The 19,578-nt window shown below is 48.5% G+C and overlaps 1 protein-coding gene across 1 annotated transcript in view; it reads left to right on the forward strand.

The window, feature by feature from the left end:
• The window catches only part of CAPN13 (calpain 13), a 52,646-nt gene that overhangs the window by 18,947 nt on the left and 14,121 nt on the right, over positions 1 to 19,578 (forward strand). The window contains exons 5-11 of the mRNA XM_077774224.1: positions 2,863 to 3,037; positions 3,966 to 4,040; positions 8,592 to 8,677; positions 12,307 to 12,381; positions 13,417 to 13,577; positions 15,202 to 15,341; positions 18,889 to 18,900. Of these exons, the coding sequence (XP_077630350.1) occupies positions 2,863 to 3,037; positions 3,966 to 4,040; positions 8,592 to 8,677; positions 12,307 to 12,381; positions 13,417 to 13,577; positions 15,202 to 15,341; positions 18,889 to 18,900 (724 nt within the window). The remainder of the gene's footprint in view (positions 1 to 2,862; positions 3,038 to 3,965; positions 4,041 to 8,591; positions 8,678 to 12,306; positions 12,382 to 13,416; positions 13,578 to 15,201; positions 15,342 to 18,888; positions 18,901 to 19,578) is intronic.

The following is a 19,578-nucleotide window of genomic DNA, read 5'->3' on the forward strand; positions in this document are numbered from 1 at the left end:
GGCTTCAGTAGGTGTGAGCAAAACTGTGTGTTGTGTGGAAGAGGTCACTGTCATAGAGACCTACACAGGTGAAGGACACATCAGAGCTAGAAATCAATGCTAAGGGACAAAAGGACCATCACTTTCAAGAGCAAATGAATTAGTGTAGTGTCACAGAATCAGGTTCCCCAAAGATCATTGTGACCCACCACATTTTACAGATTGGGAAGCCAAGACTCCAAAGAGTGTTGTGATAGTAGTCACTAGCTGGAATCTGCTAGGGTTTTCAGTTATTTGACCCAGAGATATCATTGAGTAAGCCTGAAGACCCTGCTGAGTCCAGTCCTGAGCCACAAGGGTGCCAGCAACCCCACAGACTGCCCCAGTCCCTGTCCTTCTGGAGGTTACAATCTGTCAGCCATGAATCTTGAGAGCTATTTTTTTTTTTTACATTCTTTCTGTCAAGCCTACTTGTGAAAAACTAAAGCTGTTGCTCATTTCCAGTGTCAAGAAGAGCTGTTCATTAGCATTTGAGAATGAATCCCAGATAACATCCAAGGTTGTTGAACCAATCCATATGTTTGGGGAGGTTAATTCGCTTCTAAGCGACTTACACAAACACTGCCATTTCTTTCCAGTATGGATTCAGCCCTCGCCACTTCAGGGTTTTGTTCTTCCCTTATGTGAAAAAGGGAGCATGCCAGTTCACTTGGAGAATTAGAAACCTTATGGAATGAAATGATGACTTTGACCCCATTTTGTTAACAGTCGACCTAAAGCAATCATTCAGCTTGAAAAGAAAATGGGAAAGTGGACCCAGAATCCACATCCACTGCCTAAAGAAATCTAGTGGAGGATAAAATGTTTCAAACTAGTAAGCTGTTTAAAAGCTTTCCTCTCCATCCAAAGAAGGAAATCATTGAATGCAGGAGTGAGCACAATAGAATTTGAGCTATCTGAGCTGGAAGGGACTTCTGTCAGCCTCGAGCCCTACCTCCTTCTTTGAAGGATGAGGAAACTGAAGCTCAGAACACTGAAATGAGCATCCCAAGGTCAACTGTTCCCCTGGTCATGTGCTTTTCCATCATCCCTTGATGCTGTCAGTTCTATAGAAAAAAGATTTGTCTCTTTGCTTCTTTGGGACTCAGTGTCTGCCACACAGTGACCGCAGCACAAACATGGAGAATGCATCGATCCAGGTGGAGATGACCTTCCTTTCCCCCAAGAATGTAGGCCAATGAACACATGCACTCCAAACTCTCAACTCTTCTTGCAACTGGGGAGTCTGGAAATGAGTCAGTTGAGTCCGTCAGATCTACATTGGCAAGGTTTTTTCCCCAGAAGTCATAAAATAGGCGATTGTGGAACAAGATCTGATAGGCTATATATCATCCTGTATGGAATCTGGGCAATTAAGAGTCATAGCATCTCAACATCCTTTCTGGTTCTGATTTAAATGTCTGAATTCATCCCTCTCACCTAGCATTGCTGGGCAGATAGAGACTTCCCCCAAATGAGGCTGAAGCACAGAGATGAGAAAAAGACGTGCTCAGAATTCCTGGGCTCAGGTGACAAGGTGTAGTGACAGGTGTGGTGAACACAGTTCTCTGTATCTTTCTTCCCTTTCTGTTTCTTGTCAGCAAAGGGGGCTAAGAATAGTGCCATGTTCCTGAACCATCAGCAGGCTTCATGAGCTCATGTTTGTGAAGCAAAGAGATAGCTCCTCATCAAAATACCCAGCTGCTGCTGAGACAGGCTCTGTGGGCATTGTGGAGAGACAGTGAGAGAGGGGTGGCTGGCCTTCCCCATGCATTGGGCATCTCTGTGGCAACTGTAGGGTGGTGTGAGTGTAAGACATCAGAGGAGGCTCATAGACACTGAAGCGGTGGGCCGATGTACCAAGACAGGGCCTGGGCTGCTTTTCTGGAATGGCTCTGGTGCAGCCCTGTTTAAAGCCAGAGAGGGCCCTTGAGGACATCATCAAAAAGGGGCTGTTGCAGTGTGGGAGGTCATGCAGGTGGGCTCTAGAATAGGTTCCAGAACCCCAGTCTTTGTTAACTTCCAGTACCCTCAGCAAAGCCCCTCCTAATCTAGGACATGAGCCAGAATACATGTGGAGAATCAAGAGTTGGGCATTCTGCCCCAACTAGGCATGACCATTATTAAAGGCAGGCTTTGCATTTGACTAACACATATGAGGCTTCCACATGCCTTGCTTTGAGGTCATGTTATGTAGGATGCATCCTCACCTGTGTTACCTTCACTCAAGTCGACTAACATCCCTGATGATCCTGAAACAAGTGGGTTAGTCCTAAGAGTAGGAATTCTGTACCATGCTTTGTACTGCATGAGAACAGAGACTACATGTGGCCACAGCAGGCATTGGGGTCATTGGTTGAGCTCTTAGAGGGCAGGGACAGGGGGTTGCCCATCTTTGAACAGCCCATCCTTAGCATGGTACCCCTCACATGAGTACTTAGCACTGTCATTAAACTGAACAGGAAACAGTGGACATTTATCACCAGAATATCCAGTGTTTACTGAGGGCTTGCCATATACCAGGTTAAGTAACTTGTCCAAGATTAAGCAGCTAAATATATGGAAACGTTGGGATTCAGCCTCTCCCCTGTGGCTCCAGCCTTGCACTTCTGACCTCTGCACAACACTGCTGCTTGTGAGGCTGCCCAACCCTGGCCAAGCAGGGGAAGGACAGTGGCGCTTTGCTGGAAATGCCATCTTGGTAAATGGAAGGCAAGTGGCTATAGTCCAGGCACAGATCAGGTAGTCCTCTGGGCAATATGCATATGTCAGGTGGGCAATCTCTCTGTCTGGGGCATCTCACCAAAGGCACTACAGGGGTGGTTGTGACTGTCCTCCTCCTAGGTTTCATGGATCCTATCTCAACTTGCACTACGGCTTCCTTCCTGATGCCCTGGTGGACCTCACAGGAGGGGTGGTCACTGGCATCGACCTGCACTCCTTTCCTTCTGACCTGGTAATGATGGTGAAGACAGCAGCCAAGACAGGCTCCCTGATGACCTGTGGCACCCCGGCCTCAGTGAGTAGACTCCTTAGACTGGGTAGAGCCTTTCCTCACCCAGGGATGTCTAGCCACCAACCCATTCAACCAGTCAGGGGCATGGCCAGGCAGATGTCACAGAGCAAGGAGGCCATGTTTCACTGGGGTTGTTTGATTGAATCCTCACAGCAGGCCCTCCCTCTGAGAGAAAGGTTGCAGAATTCACTTACAGAAGAGTAAAATGGCCTCAGAGAAACTAAGTAAAATGCTCACCGTCACATAGCCAGCAAGTGGCTGAGCAGCATTCAGATACTGCTGCCTGACTCCAAAGCCTTTATCTAGTACTTTAATGTGACCAGGGATAGCAGGGTCTGGAGTGACTGGCCACTCTTTTGATTCACACTGGTTCCAAAGGCGGTATCCCAAGGTCAGTGTGTCTCATTTATGAAAAGCGTGGATGACCCTCCAAATTATTTTGAAGTCTATTCTGAGACAGCCAGCCCCCTATCCATGAGGATGTTTCCTTTGCCTTGTAATCACGTGAGCTTTTAGTCCAGCACACCTAATCTGAAATGCTACCTCAAAACTAATATGCACTTTACACTCCAATTATCCATAGCATGGGGCTGGTGGGTATTCCCGGTTCCCACAAAATGCCCCATAGACATGTTTTGTGCTCTGTGTCATTGATGACCAGTGATTGGAGAGGCAGGCAATCCGGGTCAGCCTCAGGACTCAGTGGGGTTCTATCAGTAATGGGGCAGTCTCCTAAGGTATGAAATGCCACCCAGCAGCCTTCAAACTCTGACTCTCTAGAAAAGAGTTCCAAGAACATATGCCATTCCAGTGTGAGTCAGTGGGATGCTTTTCATCCCGGCACAGCTTAGCTGCTGATTGAATTGTGCTTTTCTGTTTTTCTGAAGAGCCTGTGAATGCTTAATGCTTGGTCTGCTTTCCTCCTTTGAAGCCGACAGGTGAGGCCAGGAGAATGGAGAATGGGCTGGTGAGTCAGCATGCCTACACAGTGACTGGAGCTGAGCGGGTAAGGGTACCGTGGGCTGAGCCCAGTTTTCTTGCTCCTCTAAACAAGGGTCAGCATCACATGCCTTCAGCAAGCTCAACATGGACAGCCTCAATATTCCTTCCATTCATCCAGAAATTTTGGTACCCAGTATCTTCATCCCCAGATGCCTACCTATGATCTTGCCATTCTTGAACTGATCTCAGGCAGGCTGAGTGTCTAGCTGGACTGTGGGATTAGCCTGAAAAGAAAGCAGAATGAGCCACCCAATTGACTGTGGCAAGTTTTGCCCTGAAAGGGTTTTATTTGTTATGTACCGACTAAACATCTACTGCAAACACTCCAAAATACAGGGGCTCAAACAAGATACAGTTCATTTCTCTCTCAGGTAAGTGGGCAAATCCAGAGCTGATAGGTGGCTCTGTCACCTGCAACATGGGGCCTCTACCTGTGAGCCCAGGGCAGCTGCTCCAAGTCCCTCATCTCCCAGCCAGGGAAAGAAAGAAAGGCCAGGGGACACATATATCCATATAGAAGACACGCATCAGAGAACACACACACACCATTTCCTCTCAGATCCCATTAGTCCGAACTCAACCAAGTGCCACACCAAGACCCAAGGGAGTCTGGGAAACATACCCTCTAGTGAGGCTGCCATATGCCCAGCTAGACTTTATTCCCAAGGAAGGGGGCCGCGGCAGCTATAGGAGGACAGTGCTGCCCATTGATGCAGGAACTGGGGTGGACAATTGATACAGGGGTGGACAAAAGTGTATGTGATTGCTGTGTGCAGAATCATTTGGTCTGAAAAACACTACTCAAGTCCAGCTTCCTCCATTTATAATTGAGAAGCTGAGGTCTGAGAGGAGAAGGTCAGGGTTAACACAGCTACTTGAAATGGCTGGGCCTAGACACCATGTCCCCTCAGTTCCTCTGTGCTTATCACACAGCTGTGTGGTCACAGTGCTTTCTGGCCTCGTGCTGATTTCCCACACACGTTCCCCATCTCTGTATTTCCCGCACCTCGTGAAGCCTAGTAATGTTTTCCAAGCTCCAGGGTACATTTTTCACAGGTATTTATGAGCCACAAAAGGTAAGGTGTCAGGTCCTGTTTCTGGCATTCTTTCTAACAGTTGCCTTCTTTCTCCTTGTATCAATCCGCCTCCTGTCCCATGACCTAAGGCCAGTCGCTCCATCATTTTGTGTTTTCATAAATGTTCCACAAAATAAGTAGTATCTTCTGCCTTACTCTCTTCTCCTTAAGGACATCCATAGCGAAATGCTCCCCCTGCACAGCACCTGGGAGACGGGAGGTACCTAATAAATGCTCGTTGGATTAATGGATCAGTACACTTGCATGAGTGAGTGAATGCATGTCTTTAGTCTGTGAAGATGACATCACTGAGCCTCCACCTCCGTCATAGAACTTATACGAAGAGCTCAAAATACATTTCCCACCAGCAAAGAGGAGGTTGTCTTGATTAACCTCAGCCAGGAGAGATCCTAGACGCAGCAGCCCCAGGTTCTCCTCCCCTGGATTCTCCCAAGCCCATCTCAGATTTCTCAGTGGGGGCCCCCAGTACCATCGTCACACCAGGCTGCATACAGATACTCTGCTTGCCATGACTCCTAGCCCCAGGTGTGGAAAGTCTAGGCTAGGGATAGCAAATCGGTCTTCTTGTGGGCCAACCTTGATCCATTGGCAATGCTGCTTGGATTATGTGTGAGCAAGACTTTGGTGCCACTTCCAGATTTGGTGAAAAGGCTGTGATCGAAGAATGATGTCTGTGCTGGGCATGGAATGAAGGGGCCATGGGACCTGCCTGCTGTCTCTGCCGCTCCTGGAAAAGGCTCTTTATACATAGAGATGATCTTTGCCTCTCCTCTCAACACAGGGGAGAAGGGGCTTGTGAATTAGGAGGTCCAGATGGCTGTGGAATGTGCATCCCCACAGAGGCTGGGCATGGGGATAACAGTGACTACCAGGTTATAGAGCGATCATGTGAACACCTAGGGTCAAGGCCATACAGGTGAATACAGGAGTCAGGGTTTGGGCTCCTGATGAATCTACTCATTGTCTGAACGTTTGCTTCCCCCACAGCACACACTATGAGTTGTTCTTATAACACGGTGAGTGGTCTAAATAGGACACCTTTCCTATAATGTTGGCCGTCAAAACTGCATGTCATAGGTGGTCACTTCCTGCCTCTCCTGCCACTTGGGGCCTGCTGACACTTCCCAGCATGTGCTATAAGGAGTCCTGCCTGGTGAGATCCTCCATTAAAGCAGCTTTCCAAATACACTTGGAAAATGCTGCTCACTATAATCCCTTCTTGGAGATTCACAATGGACATTAGCATGTTAAAGCCTCTGAAAAGGCCAGTACTGAGATACAGGTACAGCTTGGTCTTAATCTTCCACTAATCATGAAACCACTTTTTAGAAGAATTATTAACAGCCTGCAGAACTAGCATTTAAGAGAATACATATGAGACTAAATAATGTGAGTCACCTCTTGCCCAGGGGTACCCTTTCTGAGGGAGCTAACCAGGACCATGGGTATAGTGAGTAGCCATGAGAGTGAAACAAGTGTTCGTTCTCAGAGGCGATTGTGACCTTGGCCTTGAGTGTGACTCCTGAGCCTCCCTGCCAAGACCCAGGAACTTGACTTGGTTAAAGATTTCTCCTCCAGAAAGAGGAGGTTATAACTGACCACGAGTGCTAAGATTAAACCAGCCCATAAATGCAGCATGTTTTTTAATCTATTCATCCTCCTCCGGGCGGGACACAGACAGGAAGATAAATGAAATTGGCATATTTTATTATGCACCTAGCTCAGCGCTGCCTCCCCTGGGCAAGGGGGTGAGTGTTTATCTGCATGCCTCATTTAGCCCTGCTTGCGGCTCCTTCCACTTGCTGGCCGTTCGTCTCCCCTGTGCCCAACTGAGCTCTGACTATGTTAGGCACTGAGGGTGGCTCATTAAGATTTCTGGACCACCAGGCAACCATTTCTCATGCCCTTGCTCCATCAGGCACTGTCAGTTAATATATCTACTGTGTGCAAGGCCCGGAGTGCCCAGGGGTGGGGCAGATAGGGGTGGGAAACCCAGGCATGTGCCGGGAGCCTCCCCTCTCCCATGTAGCATTAAAAGCCAAAGCACCTTCCCCTAGAGTGCCAGCCAGATAGAAGTAGATGGAAAAGAACCTTCTCCATGCCAAGTTCTTTGGCCCTTGTCTCACTGTGCTGTTCCTTCATGGCACTGCCCTGCTGGTGATGACTGACGTGGGCTGTGGCCAGGTGGCCTAGGGCTGAGATGCGAGGTCAGGGTTGTGGCCACACCAGAGAGTAGGCTGTCCCTGGAGAGCTTAAGCCCTTATCCACTCCCATCCCCAAATCAAGAGCCTGAGCTTAGGAGACTGACAGTGGCTGGGATGAGAATTCTTCTGCTACTTACTCTGTGGCCTGGAGAAAGTTGCTTAACCTCTCTGGTGTTCAGTTTCCTCCCATGCAAGACAAGGGTTCTATAAACATCTACTGCAGGGGTGAGGGTGGGGGATAAAGGATGTGATGCGCCCAGCCGGTGCCTGGCTCCCAGCCTGTCTCCACACACAGGTTTCTTTTCTATATGGTGATATTGCACTCAGGTTTTCTCCGTCGCCTCTGACCTGCAGCCACTGAGCAAGTGAGGTCCTCCCCTCACCCCTGTAGGCCTTGGCCTCCACAAATGACCTTAGCACAGATCAGTGTCACAGCCACAGCACAACAATGCTTCAATTCCTCCCACCAGGCCGAGGGCTTCTGGATCTGGGAATGGAGGGTCAAAGGGTTGTGATTGCTCTGGTTCTGTTGTAACTTGTCAACAGTCCTTCCTTCTGGCCTCTGTGGCCTCAAAGGAGCAAATGTGCCAGCCTCTGATTCTGGGAGCTGGTGATGAGGTGCCTGGGGGAGGAAGAGAAATCCAGCCTTTTGAGGCATCTGCTTGTGGGCAGAGGCTAGGTGATGGGAGTCTGGGGCAGTGCTGGGGTGCAGGTTGAGAAGGGCTATGAGGGGCTCTCCTGACCCCCAGGCCATCCCACTCCTGTTCAATTCAGCCTCCATGTCCTTGCTCAGGGCTGCACCATGGGGACCCCGACACAGCTCCCCATAGCTGTGGGAAGGGAAGGCAGCCATGTCTGTGGAATGGAGATGCCGGTGGGGACAGGGCTTGCAGGAGGCCGGGGACTTGTCAAGATGTCCCCTTGGCAGCCCACAGGAACACCACACACTGTTTACCTGCTGTGATGTCTCAGCCCACATTCCAGGAGGCACTGGCACGGAATGATGAGGCTGTGCCCACCCTTCGAGGTGCTGAACAGAGAGCGGTCCATTTTCCCCTCCCTCATTCCAACCCCATGCAGGCAGCAGAGACACATTGATTTGTTTTTTCCTTTCAATTTTTTTTTCTGGCTGCAGCCAAATGAGGTCAGAAGTTAAATTAGTTCTTGGAGGTAAAAAGCAGCTGCATTCATATCCCCTCTTTCTGCTGACTTTTGCTGGAGAGCACTGACAGTTTCTTTTTCTGTTCTTTGCAGATTCAGTACCGGAGGAGCTGGGAGGATCTTATCCGCCTGTGGAACCCCTGGGGCAAAACAGAATGGAGAGGGTGCTGGGGGGATGGGTATGGCTTCTGAAAACCTCTTTCTACCCTTTCAGAAGACCTGGTGTGCAGAGAACACCCTGCCCCTGAAGGGTGGCCTCTGTCTCACCTGCTGTGGATCTCACACCTGTGTGCGGCCGTTAGCCCAATTCATGTTCCCATGATGCCATTCACCAGACATCTATTAGACACTGACTGTATGTTCTCTGCACTAAGTGCACTGTGTTAGGTGGTACTGTGGGAAATGTACAGATGATAAGACCCAGTATCTATCCCCTAGAAGGCTACATTTCAGTGCTGTGAACCCACATACCCAGAATTAAGGTAGGTTTTTTTTTTTTTAAGGGTTGAAGAGGGAGTAGGAAAGAAGCCAAGTTCTACTTGGCAGAGAGAGATAGAGAGGAAAAGTCTCATCCCATAAAGGAATCTCCTGGAATTCTGATCCTGATGACACCATCAGGAAAAGACTTCATTTTGAGGGTAGTTGGAGAGCTGAAGATATGCCACCTGGGCTGTCATCCTCCCTACTGACCTGGACTCCCACGTGGTGTCTGGACTCACACCTTGCTCATAGAAGTGAATGGAAATAGGTGTCAGATGCCTGTTGGCTCTGTCCCAGGCAGCTTCTCTCTTGACCTGGCTGGCCAGTGGGGACCAGCTCTGTGGCCAGTTGTTCCCTGGAGCTAGGCTAGCATTTCCCAGCTGCCAGGAAGACCGATCCCTGGTCCCCACCTCCTTGCTGATTAAGAATAAGATGGCAGTGCCGGGAGGGCCAGTGATCGGTTACCCAGTGACAGTTTACCTGCTCCCCTGGCAGCCGACAAGGGGCAAGGGGAAGGGAGATGGTGGGAAAGAGAGGGAGACTTAAAAGGAAATGGAAAGCATTCAGACAAACAGGTGAACAGGACCTAATGAGCAGTAAAAATCAATACAGTGAGAAGTGTGTTCTGGAAGGCAAACACAAGTTTGGCTACTGTCCCTTCCCTGCTTCTTGGCTGCCCAGAGCCAGGCATGATGCCACAGGCTGGCTATGGCAGGGGCCACTCTGATCCTCCTTGAGCCCCAACAGCTGGCATGTGCTTGCTCACGTGGGCAAAAGGCAAACATAAGATGAATGTCCATTGGGGTGGAGGGTAGTAAAGCAGGGGCAGGCGAGAGGGAGGAAATAAGCAACATGGATTGACAGAATGAACCTGGTGGGTTTCTGATGCCTCCTGGAGAGAGGACAGGGCCGCTGAACCCCCTCCACAGAAGGGGGTGAACTTCAGCAGGAATCACTGGGGAGTGTTGTGTTTTTATTCCCTGTTCCCCTTTCTCCTTTGATCTTGCCTCTATTCCTGCCTCTTTCCCTCTGGTATCCTTTGCCCCTCCCAAAGTAAATCTTAACCTCTGGCCTTTGCCAGTTCTTCTCAGTCATTAACCCAAGCTGCCGATATGGCCCAGGGGTGTTGTGATTAGTAGAATTCCTGATTCTGGGTTGTCTGTTGGAGTTGAAGAGAAGCAAGCCCCCCCCCCCCCCCNTGTAGGAGAAGAGGCAACAGATGTAACTGAGTTGATAATTTGCCCACATCCCTTATGCTAAATATCACATGAGTGGTGAAAGCAGCAAAAGCACCAGAGATTAGGGAATAGAAGCTTTCCCTGGGCTGGTATGTTCTGGGCAATCTTCACAGATAGAGTCGAACTTGAGCTCAAGCAGGAAAAAAAAAAGTATGACTCACCTGGGAAGAGATCACCAGGAAGGAAGGGAATGTAGATCTCTGTGCCAAGCCGGGATCACTTACAGTGTGTTTGGGGCCGACAAACTGTGGCAGAGGAACCTGGAAAAGAAGTACTGGGGGCTGGGGCCAGAGAGCCCAATGCCACCTTAGAAATTTGGATTTATGCGCTACAGGCACAGGATTTGTAAAGGCCTTTCCGCAAGAGAGACGTGTACAGAGCAGGGAATGGGAAGTGCACCTGGCCACACTAACTGAAGGATCACACACCAGGCTATGCTTAGGCTCACCATCTCCCACCAGAAACAGGGCGGGAGAAAGGCAACAGGACCGCATCACCACGTCTCCATGCAGGTGGTTGATTTCCCCCGTACTTTTTAAGGAGTGGAGATGGATAGAAAGAGCCAGGTGGTCTAATCTCCGCCATAATTGAAATTTCAGATGCACACACTTAAAGGCAAACTTGCGTGAATTGATAGTATATTGATTTATACTACATTTATTTTCCCTTACACACTGCAGAAAATGAAATCATCACTTAATTATAAAATTGCTATTTTACAATAACACGTCTGACTGGCTCGGCCCAAAAGCCCAAAGCCTGAGTAGTGGTCCCTGCCTTGCTTTCCCAGCACAGAGCTGACCCAGGCCCTCGGTGCAAGCCACTCCTAGAGATAAATCCATTATATGTTTGTGCCTCTGGGGCCTGTTGCTTATGTGCATGTCTCTACCACAAGGAGGGGGCTAAGGAAGGGATAGCTGCTCCCTTCTGCCTGTGAGGGCCTTCTCCTTCCCCACAGACCCTAGGACTAGCTTCTGGAATACATGATCCCAGTGAACAGGACAACTATATTAAGCAAGCAGAAAACTACATGCCTGTGGGCCAAGGCCTTTGCCAACCCTTGTGATCAGGTAATAGTGACAGTGGCTCATTGGGGTCCTGGAACTCGGAGTCCAGTGAGGGACAGTGAGAAATACACAAGCACTGGAAACACAGAGCACTAAGTCCTGAGACAGGAGTGGTAAAGGCTGCTGTGTGGGTTCCAAGGAGGGACACTGACCCTGGAGGTGAAGTGGAGACACCACAAGGGGACAATTAGGGTTCCCAGCAGAGCTGCCTTTTAGGAGGACAGAGGAGTGGCCTTGGGTTAAAGGACTGAACAAATGAGGAGTCTCCCAGGCAGAGGGAGCCTCATAGTGAAGGCCAGGGTGGGGGCAGGACAGTTATTTCTAAAGGGATGAGAACATGTTTTGGGTATAGAATGCAAGGGTGGGGTCTGTAGGGAAGTAGGGAGCTGCTCAGGTAGAGCTGAAGAAGTAGGCAGAGGCCAAGGTTCTGATCTGAGAGCTTGAACCTCATCTGAGAGGAAAAGGTGTTTTAAGCAAGAAGATGGCAGAATCTGATTTCTGTTCTAGAAAGATCATTTTAATGGCAGAATGGAGAGGGAGGTGGAAAGTCCAACAAGGAGATGAGGGCTTCTAAACTAGGAAGGCAGCAGGAGGGAGGGAAGTAAGTGGATGGGTGTGAGTGGGGTTTCAGAAGTACAATCATAAATTGTCACTATCTGGTGATTGCTCGGATGTGGAGGGCACGAGGAAATGGCTTCTCGAGTTCCCACTTGGGCATTGGGAGGAGACAGAGGTCCAGTGTGTTTTGGGATAGTTTGGTTTCCAGATCACTGTGGGCTCTGGTGGAGATGTGCCTTGGCCCATAGCATGTATCTATCTAACACTCAGGAAAAAGGATCATGCTTGGGGACAATTTGGAAGCCACCAGCATACAGAGAATGACTGAATCCTGTCACTAGGTAGAATGACCCCTCCACCTGCATGCCCAGAATGAATGGAGGACAGGGCTTCTGCTGGAGCATGTTTTGCTGAGATGAAATGCTTTGGAGGATGTCACTCTGTGGTCTGTCTCCATGTGCGCAGGTCGCCAGAATGGCAAGAAATCCATGGCCAATGGAAAAGACTGCTGTATGAGAATAAGGACGATGGCGAGTTTTGGTATTTTTTGTTTAAAGTTATAGTTTAAATCTTTGACTCTTGGCCACACCCTCAATCCCTCCCCCTTTCCCTACACTTTTGTGAGACTAGAGATTAGCTTTGCAGAGACCTATGTAGAAGGAGACTGTTTTTTCCACAAAGACATGAAAGCTTTGGATGGGAAATTATTTGTGTGCTTTCTCTTTGGGTGAAAGGTATTTCAGTTCTGAAATATTGGAACTTTCAGGAAATATTGATGGTAAAAGGGAATATTGACACCAAACCTTTGAAATCCACAGTTTCCTGAAAACCAGGATGCCTGGTTATCATGTCTGCTTCTTCTGTGCCATCTCATTAGGACCTACAGTCTCACCCTGGAGCTCCAGAGTCTTCCAAAAGAGCAATTCAGTATTAATCTCCAAGCCCTGACTCTAGAGTTCTGAGTGAGACATCCATGTCCTCACCCAGCACCTATGTAGGACTAGGTATTTTAAGAACCTATCCTCTACCACGTGTTCACATCTTAAAGGATAATATGGACATTTTCCTGAGAGATTGTGTGGTTTACTTAATAACATATTTAAATGAAATTTAGCATTTGTGAAGAGGAGGCTGAGTCTAAGTAATTAAGAAGCAGAGAGACAAATGTTAATTAGAAAGGAAAAAATATTTCCAATATCTCCACTGTAATCACAGTATGGGGTGGTGCGTTTAGGTGTTGAGCCCATTTTATTTTGACTCAATGAATTTGGCAAAGGAACCAAGGGAAAGGCAATTTTCTTAATGTGTAGGACCCAGAGCACAGAGAGAAAAGAGCCATCCTTCTGGCCATGAGAGGGACATGCAGGACTCAGAATTTTATTCTGTCCTATCTTCTCAACCCCTGGAGGGAACAGAAGGGTACTTGACAGTGAATGAGCCAGAATGAGGCTCTGGTCTTTGGATAGGACAGTGTTAAGTCCATGGAGACTAGAACTGACAATGGTACAGTGGGGAGATGAGAACCCCCACCCTAGAGACAAAACCAGTGAAATGATGTGTATCTGTTTATAACAGGATGTCACGTCGAGATTTCCAAGACAACTTTTCCTGCCTGTACATATGTAACCAATTTCCAGTCAGTCTAAACCGTGGAAACTTGCCTCCTGAAAGATGGTCCCAAATGATGTTTAGGAATCGTGCAGTTCCAGGAAACACCACAGGTAATGATGACATTGGTAATGATTCTGCCAGATGGAAGCTGCCAGCCCTAGCCCTGTGCTAGCTTCATGTCTCAGTGGCTTTTGATTCTGGACCATCAGCCTGAACTTGAAAGGAAAGGAATCTGTGATCCTAAAGGGACAGCTGTGCTTTTCTAAGGGAAACAATTGCTGGTAGTCTGGGTGGGAGAATCTCAGGTGTGCCTCCCCTGCCCTCTCATGCTCTCCTACTGTTCTACTGACTCTCACCTGCCTTCCAGGAAAACAGACTGACTGCTCTTTAGTCACTACCCAAGGTGGTGGGGAGCTATAGAAACAACACTGGGCAAAAGTCAGGGCCTGGGTTAAACCATCACTTTGCCCCATGAAGCACCATCCAAACATAAGGGAGAATAATCCTGCCCCATGTTGGTTGGTTCATCCTGCAGCAGCGTACTGAGATCCCAGAGGTGGGCACCTCAGAACCTGTCTTTGGGCTCCACTGAGATGAGTCTTGTTGAGTGTGACCTTGGGAGGATCACATATTCTCGCTGCCCACCTCCTGCTCCCCATTTGCAGCACAGATGAGTGAAATAGCTTCCTCTAAACCTGAACATGAGCATGCTTACACATCCTCGATACGAGAATCTCCATATACAAGTCTGCATGTATGTGAGTGTGCATGTCGGTGTGTTTGCACCTACATAAGAGACATTCCCTCTCCCCGGCACCTACCTGTTGAGACTGGTTTGCTTGAATGACCCCAGGGTGCCCCTCTTTTCAACCTCCAGGATCTTCACACTTCTGGTGGTCACGGATGGACTCTAAGAAATTCTGAAGTCATACTTGGGCAGCAAATTTACTCATTCACCTCTAGAGCCTCATCTATCTGACTGTGGGGCCAAAGTCTCCTTCCCTGCATGTAGTGCAATGAACTAGCCAAAGTAATATATTGGGGCTATTCTTAGTGACTCTTTGCAAGGGAAAGAGAGAAGGGAGCCAGCGCATGAGCACCTGCCCTGCACTGCTAAGTACACTTGAATGTGTCATGTTGTCCAACCCTCACAGGAAGCCTCTGTATCTCCACGTTCTCATCTCAGAGCTTCCCGGTTGTGACCCGAATCTGCTGATGTGTATTTATTCAGCTCTATCTTCACTTCTCATTCTTCCATGTATCTGAATCTAAAGGTTCTCACCGTCCTTCTGTGTCCTGGCCTGGCTCTGAGGAGCACACTTGGGTGGTGCAGTGCTAGGACTTGCTATCTCTCTGCCTATTTTCCACTGTCTCCACTGGTGCTTGCAGACTGACATCATTTCTAGGCACTGATGGTTATAACCAATGTATAAGCTCATACATACCTGAGGATGCTGAAATTCCACTTATCATTATTAAAAATAGCCCCCAACTTTATAGTTTAAGAAGCATTTTCACCAAGTGGGGAATATTCTTCCCCTTCTTATTTTTAAGAGGAAGAGACAGAGGCTCACAAAACAAAGAAGATTGTGCTATAAGTAGTAACTGTGAGGCCTGGTGCCTGCGCCTTAGTCTCCAGATCCAGAGTGTCTAGTACAACCCACCAGAGCTTTCTGAACCAACATGGCCCCATCTGGGAGTTGTAGGAACTGAGCTGAGCTCTAGTGACAGCTCTTTCTTGTGCAGAAGGACTTCTGAGGGACACGCAGTATATCTTCTCTGTGCCGGAGAGCATGGAAGACAACAGTGTCATCATGTCCTTCAACATCATGCCACAAAACTTAAAGGCAAAAGACAATAAATTTCCGCTAAACTTCAAGGTATTCAAGGTAAGGCAGCCTGCTTCAGGGCTTTCCCTTTCAGATATTTGTATATTCCTTTCAGAGAGAGAAGCTGACCAGGCTGGGAGATTTCACTGAACTACAATTGGCTAAACTTTGGGAGGAGTTTAAGGGGAAAAACAATCCTGGATCTAAAACCAGGAGGTATGTTTTTCTCTTATATTTAGACTAAAATCCAGTCTTGGTGGTCAGCTTGCAAGCATCTGCTTGGCCACTCATCCAAGGCCAGGTTTTCCTCTCTACCCAGACTCCTCTCCCCGCCCCTATGGCCCTCCCAACTAGCTTTGCAGCTCCTGAGGGACCATCCTTCCACCCACCAGCCCTCACACACCACACTGGGAGGAGCTAATCAATGAATTCAGTTTTTTTAATACTACTTAAAATTGTTACTAAAGAAAATCTGATACATCTGCTCCCACCCCCCTTTACCAAATAATTTTAATTTTTATTGTTTACTTATTTATTATTGAGAAAGAGAGAGCACATACAGGGGAGGGGCAGACAGAGGGAGAGAGAATCTGAAGCAGGCTCCAGGATCTGAGCTGTCAGTGCAGAGCCTGACGCAGGGCCCAAACTCACAAACTGTGAGATCATGACCTGAACTGAAGTTGGTTGCTTAACCGACTGAGCCACCCAGGTACCCCACCAAATTAATGCATCCCAAAGATAAAGTGTATGGTTCTTAAATCATATACTCCACACCCTATGCACTGACTTGGATAAGATACCACACCCATCAAATGCTGGGATCCCCTGTCCTTATAGTGGAGTTGAAGGAACTGAGGCCCAGCAAGGTGAAGTGACATGGTCAGAGTCAATGGCAGAGCTGGGGATTGGGCACCAGATGTCCCCCAAGCCTTCAGTTAAACATACCCATCACCTCTGTGACTGGGTCTCTGATTATAGCATCCCTAGGAATAATCTTCATTCCTCTTCACTGAGACTAAGGCAATAGTCAGAACCATGGATCAACCCATGTAGACAGGGAGGGCTCCTGGGTACTCTGCTCATGGTGGAGCTGTCCTGAGTCCTGGCTGTAGTTCACTCTAATGAGAAGGCTTCATAGAGATAGTGTACTTCAGAGCTCAAAGTGTATTCACATTTATTGCTTCAAAAACCACTTAGATAGCTGTGAAAGCCAAAGCTGAGAGAGCAAGAGTGACCTGCCCGAGGTCCAGCTAGGAGGTGATGGGAAGGTACTTGATACCAGAGCTCCTGGTCCCAGGTCTGGGTCTCTTAGTGAGGCATAGGCACTTGCTTTCTGGGTGATGCTCACAACTTGGAGGAAAACAATGATCCTGGCTCTAGGAGGAGGAGAGCACTTTAGATTCCTGTTCTGAGCCCATTTCTGCTTCCCAGTTGTATGAAATCAATGGAAAAGAAATTGTTGGGGTTTGGCATAGTATTCTGAGGTGCCTGAAACCTGTTGAGGCTGGCAGAGAACATCTAAGGATGTAATAATGGACAATTGTCATCTTCCTCATCACCAGATACCTGAACGCTCTTTCACTTGGTAGAAGGCAGGGCCTAATTCCCCACTGCAGCAACCAAAGAGACCAAATACTCCGTCTCCTCAGCCCCTGACTGCAGTGGTATAGGTGTATGAGCCAGACTTGTCCAATTAGATGCTCTTCTCATGCCTGTCCCCACCCACCCACCCCCACACACATTTGCTCACTCTGGTTTTAGACNGCCAGCTGAGGGATTATGTACAGCAAATGCTGGGGCCCAGCAGAAGCAGTGTAGGCAGATCTTGAGCTGGTGTCCAGCTGCATAGCTGTCTCACCTCCTTCCCACCCACTTTCTCAACTACATCCTCTAGACTTCCCGTAAATGGCTTTCTGCTCACCCCACCCTGGTTGGTATCTCTTGCTTCTAGCCAAGATTCCCAAGTGATTCAGGTGCCTTATGAGAGGACTCTCATCCTCAGAGTCCCCCCAACTCTTATTTCTGAGAAGAACAAAAAAAGGGGTGGGGAAGGAATTGAGACATCTGGCCTACCTAGCCATGATTGGTAGTTCAGAGCACCAGACAGGACTACAACCCTCTCCTGATAAGTGACAGAAGCCCAGAGAGGGAAACAGGGCTGCCTCAGTGCACAACTGGAGATGCTGTTCACATTGCCATCTCTGAGCCTGGTGCCCCAGAACCAGGCATCACAGCAGCCCAAAGTTTATAGTTCAGGAGCCCTGGCAAGATCATAATCCTATCTGGTTTTAAGCACTGCCGAGCCCATTTATCTACTTTTCAGCCAGAGATGCATTTCTCAGCTGTATACTTTGCTTAAAAGGCACTCAAACCTGAGGTCTCCTCAGGCTCCCTAGAGGTCCCAGTGGATCCTGCAGGATCCTGATTGAGTTGAACACCAAGAACCATCTAGATTTTGGCAGCTCAAGACACTTGAGTTCCTTTCATGGTTCAGCTGAGAAACCAGCTATGTGCATGCCAGTAAGCAGACCTCCAGAAGTCTGCAGGGCTCTGACCGTGTTTGCAGGTAGTGCTGCTTGCATGACTGCTGTATATGGTGCTCCCACCCTGGTGTGGTCCATGACTCCCAACTCTTATGGAAGCACTGCTCTGCCTTCCATCAGAACAAACACAGGTGGTATGGAAATAGATGACAGAACAGAGAAAAAGGACAAGGGTGGACAGGTCATTTTATCTTCACCCCACAGCTCCTCTCTCACGCTGGGACCTTCCAGTTCATTCCTCGGCTCCAGAAAAGTCTGCCTGGGTAAATCTCGTGGTCTGTACACATGGTTGGCGTGGGGGGCAGGATCAACAAGGGTAAAGAACTGAAACCCACACCAACTGTAGAAGACAGTTCCGGGTGGTGAGTCTTAATCACCAAGGAAGCAAAGTAGCTTGTTTTATTCCCATCTCTGCTACTTAGACTGCTGGGACTATTTCCACATCCATAAAACAGGGTCCCAGTGTCTGCTTTCAGGGTCACTGTGACAATCCAACACATTACACAGAAGTACCTTGCAGAGAACAGAGTGACTTAAAAATAGGGCTATGTCCTCAGTGCAACATTCAGTTCAAGATTAAAGGTAGGTATTTCCCAATTCAGATGCACACAGACATTCCTTATAAACACTGGGGGGCCTAGAACAAATTCCCACCATATCTTACAGTGGTATGATGAAATAAGAGAAGTTTCTTCACATTGGAACTCCTGATGTCGAGAAACTGACATCTGATCTAGGTTCTGTCTTACCTCTGACCCTGTCAACATCTCCCTCTTCCCTTGGTTTTATCATCCTTGCTGTGAAGAGTAGAGGAGGCAAAGATTGGAATCTCCTCCTCGGTTTCCTTCCCCCTCAAGCTCCCTACAACCTACAGTGGGTCAGGTTTCCTTTCACATCTCCGCACAGGGAATGAGTAATAGTCCTGTCCCCTGGGGGGTACAGGAAACAGGCTGGCTGCCCAGGAAGAAGGAACACAGGGCCCTGAGCTGGGCTGCTAGGATCTGATTGCCTCTGAGTTTTGGTTTACGTCCCTGAACGTGCTTTCTTTTTTTTCTCCCCCACAGATTGACCCTCAGGTACGGTTCAGCCCCTTCTCCTGCCTCTGTTGCTGTGCATCGGTAAAGCATCACACCTCTTCCAACACCGTAACTTTGGCACATCTCTTGCTTTTCAGTGGCTGCAAATTCAGTCTTGTTATATCTTCTGACAGAGACAAACTTAGAATCTCCAAACAGGTCAACAGTGCAGGGCATGTGTCCTGTTTGAAGGTTGGACCCCTTGAGCTATTCTCCGGTTTGACATCAAAGAGGGGCTGCAACCTCCGATAGATAAGACTGATGCAGCCCTTTCTTTCCCATTTAAGACAAGAAATAGAACTAAGGGCACCTTAGGGGAACTTTAGCCTCAGAGTCTTTGTCAGCCCCCAAATCCACCACAAACAGGATGCACACTCTGCAAATTCACCTTCGGGGGCTTATCTAGCTCCTTTTACAGCCAAATTTGCGCTCTCTCCTAAGCAGGCTTAGTGCTAGTGCAGGGTGAGTTAAGAGTAAGGATGGAGAAGGACAGCTGGAGTTATAGGCATTCAGACTTCTGAAACGGATGTGGGCTCTGTGGGACTATTGCTGCCGGGGCAGATACGGGACCAAGAATGGCAGAGAAGGAGCAGGATAAAGTCACAGCCAATGGGTAGTCCCTGTAGCATGCTGGTAGGTCCAGGGAAGCTCCTCCAGGCCTTCCAGGAGCTCCCCAAT

The sequence above is a fragment of the Crocuta crocuta genome, unplaced genomic scaffold (genome assembly GCF_008692635.1).
Source record: "Crocuta crocuta isolate KB4526 unplaced genomic scaffold, BGI_CrCroc_1.0 scaffold246, whole genome shotgun sequence".
In the NCBI taxonomy this organism is placed as follows: domain Eukaryota; kingdom Metazoa; phylum Chordata; class Mammalia; order Carnivora; family Hyaenidae; genus Crocuta; species Crocuta crocuta.